The 5971-nt window shown below is 38.9% G+C and overlaps 1 protein-coding gene across 1 annotated transcript; it reads right to left on the bottom strand.

Annotated features, from left to right (window-relative positions):
• Positions 1 to 2984: 2984 nt before the first annotated feature.
• On the bottom strand, positions 2985 to 5343 carry LOC131324339 (peroxidase 40). The gene is made up of 4 exons (XM_058356277.1): positions 4605 to 5343; positions 4324 to 4515; positions 3601 to 3766; positions 2985 to 3533 (listed from the first exon to the last, which is right to left on the bottom strand). Exons 1-4 carry the CDS (start codon positions 4857 to 4859, stop codon positions 3124 to 3126), a joined length of 1023 nt encoding a protein of 340 aa, XP_058212260.1. The 5' UTR covers positions 4860 to 5343; the 3' UTR covers positions 2985 to 3123.
• Positions 5344 to 5971: the final 628 nt, after the last annotated feature.

Raw genomic sequence — 5971 nt, 5'->3', positions numbered from 1 at the left:
ACCTTAATAAAATGTAAGGGTATTTTAAATCATGTTCATTTTGAAATTTTGGATTTGAATTTATAAATAATAAGTGTAAAGTAAAATAGAGTAATTATTAAAAATATGGATAATTATTGGAGAGAAATTAAAATAATAATTGAAGAGAAAGAGAATAATGATTATAATATATAAAATCTAAAACCTTTAAATGAACAAGGTCTTAGGAAATTCACTTAATAAAGTGTAAGGTTATTTTAAGTAAATTCACCTAATAAAGCGTAAGGATGTTTTAGTAAATTCTCCTGATAAAAACAAGAATGAAAGTGACATTAACAAATAAGGGAGTAGTAAAATAAATTACTATTGATTTTTTGCTTAATTTTTTAATTTAAAATTATGCGTTTTAATTATCATTTTTTTATTTTCTATTTCCCTTGTGTAACAATACACAAAAATTAGAGACAAAACTAAGAAGTGAAAAGACAGTTTGAGAACACACATAACAAAAATGCTACTTATATAATAATTCAAATACAACCTCTGACAAACATGTGGGCTCCACATACACTACTATGTATGGGCCCCACATGTATGTGAGAAATTGTATGAGTTGTTGTATTTAAATTGTTGTATGAGTAATATTGTCCTACATATAATACTCCATAACCAATTTTTAATTTCCACACCCACATCTCACATTCTCACTCATCCTATTCCCTATCTCACAGCAAAATATCATTAAATGGGTGGACTACCTACACTATCTCGGATATTAATGAACATATGGTCAAACCACATAAATGGGCTAAAATCTCTTTTTGTGGTGTGGAGGAACTTTTTTTTTTTTTAATTTTTATAATTGGAAAACTTTGACCACTTTGGAATGGATAATCTTATTTCATCGCAAGGCTCGGCGGGGTCTGATTAGGTTTTATCCGAAGGTTGGTGCTTGTTTTTGTGAACATGTAGTTGATACCGGAACGAGCTGTTTTGAGCATAGTTTTGAATACCGTTTCGAACAGGGTACCGGTTTTTCTATTGGTACGGTACGTACCGGTACCGGTCAGGTACCGGGTATCGTTTCAGATTTACTGCAACTACAATATATATAATAATTATAATTCAAAAAATTCCCCCATACCATGCAATTTATCATAAAACACATATGTATTTGCCTTTTGTCCCACATTGCCTTGTTACAAAACTCTTTTCCATCTTAAATGACTTTGCACACTAGTGAACTTGTGAATGAAGATCCAAGAAGAGGTCTCGCGCGCTCAGGAAAATGGGCCGTGGCCAAAGGCAATTTAGAAAAACTGATTCGGAAACCAATTAACCGGGTGCGCGTCAGGGGTTATTCGCGCGCAGGGGGAGTGCAAATCCGGGATTTGAGTCTTGCGCACGTACCATGGTTAAGCTCATATACAGTTATGACCAGCAGCAGCATATCTTCCGCCTCTATACTTCAACCAATGAGGGCCTCATTATGGGGCTGTGGGTTCTTTACCATATGGCCTACGGGGTTGGTCCCTCAGAACAAGAGCTGATTAGTGGAAAGGTTAACAAAGGCCACACAACCAGTTTAAGTTTGGCCATTTCCCCACATGGACATTAATTCAACAGTGTTTCAGTTAAAACAGGAATAAGCTAATATTAGCATCAATTGCTTTTTAATTCATTTGCCATTTTACATCCATCGGCACATTTTTACAAGCTTCAACATCTCCCTTCACTTCGGCAAGGTGATGTTTTAATCGTTTAATTCCACCACCTTTAAGATGCTTATTATAGTAATACAAAAGAAGCAAATGATATTACTCTTTTTATCCAAAACCAATCTACCATAAGCCCAAGCAGGGTCATAAGATTTTGCGGGAGCTGAAGACATTGTTCCTACCAAGTGATTGAACTACTTAACATGGGTATGTATATTCAAGAAAATTGGACGGATATATCAATGTTGGGTTATACAGATAATAACAGATTGTATAGAATTGAGTTCTATTGAACAAAATTGGACCATTTTAGACCATTTAGAGCAATTTTAGCACACAATACAACTAAATAAGGCTAATGTCGAGCCAACAATCAATTCAAAGCTAAAAAGGTCCACATTTGACAAACCCGAGTATTGTGTATCTGTAGAAGCTTTATTCACCTAATCACATCAAAACATTATCTATTGTACAGGTTTAGTAATCCACCATTGAGTAAGTTTATTCAAAGTGTGAACAAAATTATAATTGTGGCCAAGAGAAATGCTGATTCCAGTGGGTAAGAATAAGAATTGAATCTCTCACCCCCTTGTATTAGCTACCTTGGCAGATTGGCTTAGGGAGAATCAGCTACCTTGAATTAGCTTCCACAATGTCCTGATTTTGTCGCATACCACATGTTCGTAAAAAAGGGGCAATGAGGAGACAAATTGTTATGGTATTACGGGAAGCAAGTCACAATATTGCCAGTGGAAACAAAACAAAAAAATATAGGATGAATGGGTTTTGGCTAGAAAGTTGCGTTACGCTGAAGACCAATTTCTATCTACTTTTGTTTCTAAAAAGTGTCGTTTTGTACTGATCCTTCTATTACAAGCTCTGTGGTTCCCTCTCAATTGTCTATTTGTTTTTCTTGTTTCTCTTGCCAAAACGAGCTTCACAAGCTCAACAGCAAAACAAGACATAAAATATCGAGTTTGGGGCGCAGCCAGAACAACTTAACCACTGTCCATATGGAAGTTCCATGTCAAGTCTGGTGATTTCCAGTAGCTCCAGAAAGTTTGTCCCTGTATGTAAGTGTGCATCAATGCCTTGTGTATATTTACTTTCAAATTTCAACTTAAATGCCAACGGATTTTGTGACATATTTGTCATTTTTTTCCTTGCCTTCAACTTTTGCATTCTAGTTAGGTCTTGTTGCCAATGGAAGTGTTTCGGATTTGCTATGCTACGTTGTGCTAGTTCTCTCTCTCTCATTCTCTGTGTGTGTGTGTGGGTGTTCATTCATTTGCCAACGTTTTATCATATAAAGCTTTAGTAGAGAAAATACATGCTAGTTTAGTTCGATTACACAACCAGCTACTACAGAGAGCTTCCAAATCACACCACACCACACCACAAGCAAAGCCGCAGTGTTTTCGAAGAACTAAAGCTGATTGACAGTCCTACAATTTGTGCGGATTTCACCATTCTCTCCAGTCAGCACTCCCAAGCTCCCCATTTTAATCACGGACCCCCTGAAGTCCTCAAAAAACACCATCGGATCACTCGCATAAGATTCAACAATTTCACGTGTCCGGTCATCTCCTGTCACAAGAACCTGGTCTGACACAAGCAACCCTTCCCCAGAAAGTAGGTTAACGTAGTACTGGTTATCAAACGTCGATGGGGTCACAAGATCAAGATGTGCTAGCGTTGCATTGACGTCGGACACAGAGCATAGATCCTGGAGTGATTGCAAAAACTCGACATTAATCTCCGGGCCATTTGAGTTGCTGTTGCCATTCAGCCTGGAACCGAACGTGAAGCACCGAGCTTTTCCCATCGTGTGCGCCCCTGCCGAGAAAAGAAGTAAGAGGATGCATGTTTTCTCGGAAACCAGACAAGATGGGATTCAGTTTACCTGAGAGGGCGACCATGTCATTAAGTGTAAGGCCAGCGTTTTGGAAATTGGCCACCAGTGTTGCCACGTTGGAATTAGGGCCTGGAATATTGTTGTTTGCTGCTGTTTTGCTAGCAGTCAAGCTGTCCCTCCTTCCTGTTTGGACTTCCCAACCTGGCCCCCCTGACTGTTAGAAAAATATTAGATATAGAAGCCTGCCATTTTATAATGGTTAGTGTGTATATATGTGAGCAAAAAGTCTAGGAACACAACTTTAAAAGACTACTTCGGACACAACTGTGTCTGGAGCCGTCTAATTTATGGGGACCCATGTGCATCCAACGACTCCGAACACAACTATGTCAGAGGTGTGTTTTGAAGTTGTGTCCATAGCATTGCCCGTATGTGTGTGTATGTTAATGTTTTATGACAGGGTAGGAAATAGGAGAAAGGGAAACTGCAGTTAGTAATAGTGAAACTCGAAATCTGGTATGATGCTTAGTAAGGGAGTGCTAATGGAGAAACCTAAGGTCTAGCTAATTGTTAGAGAGCACTTGGTTTATTTGGAGTTAGACTCTCTCTAACCAGCACTCAGATATTGTTCGATTTCCTTGTCTTTTTTGAGAAAAGAAAGAGAAAAGAAGACTATCTTTTGTTTTAGTAATCGAGGAGAAGGAAAAAGGGGAAGCTGTTGCTCAAAGTAGTAAAACATGAACCAGGGTTAATGGTTAAGACGGCACGCACCAGAACAACCGAGTCTCTGGCTGCAACAGCTAGTATGTCGGCACATGAAACCGTCTCAGGACAAACAGATTCAAGATCAGATTTTATTGCGTCGATCACTTCAAACCCTCTCAGTGAGTTCAAGTTTGGTGCTGCGGTTTTTTCACCTACAAAACTCGGCGTGTCATCTAGTAGCACTGATGCATCACATCCCTGAGAAAAGAAAATTGCACCCATGCACCTTAGTTAGGTAGCAATAAGCAAAAAACAGAGTATTAAGTATGTATAGGTAAAGCACTTGCATTGACAAAGCAGTCATGGAAATGGAGACGAAGGAGAGAAGCAGCCATTCTTGGGTCCTCGGACACAGCCTTTTCCACCCAAGAGAAGATGACGGCTTCTGCCTCTGGGCATCTGTCTGTGTAAATCCCAATTTCCAGAAAGAAACTCCCGCCGGTGCCAATGCATGCTTCGTTCAAAGTGTTTGGCACTTCCTCCGCTGAATTAGTAACCGAAAACTTCAGGACTAGCAAACAAAGAGCTAGGAACAAAGCCATTTTGTTAGGTTATTTGAGTGTATGAAGGGGGTGGGGGAGTTGGCATTATATAGGAAGAATGGCTTGGAGAGGGAGAGGGAGAGGGAGAGTGGTTGTGTTGTACAAAAGGGTTAGTAGTGGAGGACATAGTCAAGTTTGTGAAGAGGTCAGTTAAGGATGACATGCGAGGCTCTACCCTGGTTCACCTAATGCCATGTGCTTCTTCAATCTTTTTGAATCTCTTCCTCAACAAATTCCATCTATTGACCACACGCCCACGCGCGAACATGAACGCGCTTGCACACACAGGGAGAGGGAGAGAGGATTCTCGGTTTGTTTTCAATGGGATCGAAGAGTTGGAGTCTAAGAATCTAATAAGTTTGGTTTGGAAGCCATGCTGTTATTATGCAGTTTTTCCTTCCCAGTGAAGTTTCGTCTTGAAAAAATTGAAGGCTATGAAAGAGGTAACGGGAGATGGTGCTGTGCGGGTAGTGCACGGCACAGCACGTTAACAATTCTCTATGCTAATATGTTCGATCGGAAGACGTTCAATAATCCGAAAGAAATATTGCTCCACTTTTCTCACATAACCATCAAGTTCTAAAAGAGGCTTTCGGCTGAGTACGTACCTAATACTATCTATTTTTGAGTCTTGCGTATCTCACACAGGGAGCCCCACGCCAGTTTCCTCACCCTCCTGTCTGGTCTAGTTTGCCTCATTGATCTCATAGAACCATTTGAGGAGATCACTCACACCAAAAAATAGATTGACCAGACATCGATAGCTACGTGAACAAAATAGATTTGTACGAGAAAAAAATAGAGAACTTCAACAATCCATTTTTCTCAAACAAATCTCTATGACACCCTTGGTTTTAAAATTTTGGATTTGAATTTGAATTTGTAGGTAATGAGTGTAGAAACAAATATAGTAATGATTGGAAATAGAAATAATGATTGGAGAAAGATAAAGAAAAAAATGAGAATAACAATTGAGAGAATAAAATAATGATTAGAATCCAAAATTCAAAATCCTTAAACAAATGGGGTCTATGTTCCTCATGTATTAGTTAAACCATGTCTAATCGATATAATTTTTTGGTGTGAATGATCTATTCAATGGGTTTTGCTAG

The sequence above is a fragment of the Rhododendron vialii genome, chromosome 4a, assembly GCF_030253575.1.
Source record: "Rhododendron vialii isolate Sample 1 chromosome 4a, ASM3025357v1".
In the NCBI taxonomy this organism is placed as follows: domain Eukaryota; kingdom Viridiplantae; phylum Streptophyta; class Magnoliopsida; order Ericales; family Ericaceae; genus Rhododendron; species Rhododendron vialii.
Note: the sequence above shows the minus strand (reverse complement) of the source record. Positions and strands in the feature narration are given on the sequence as shown.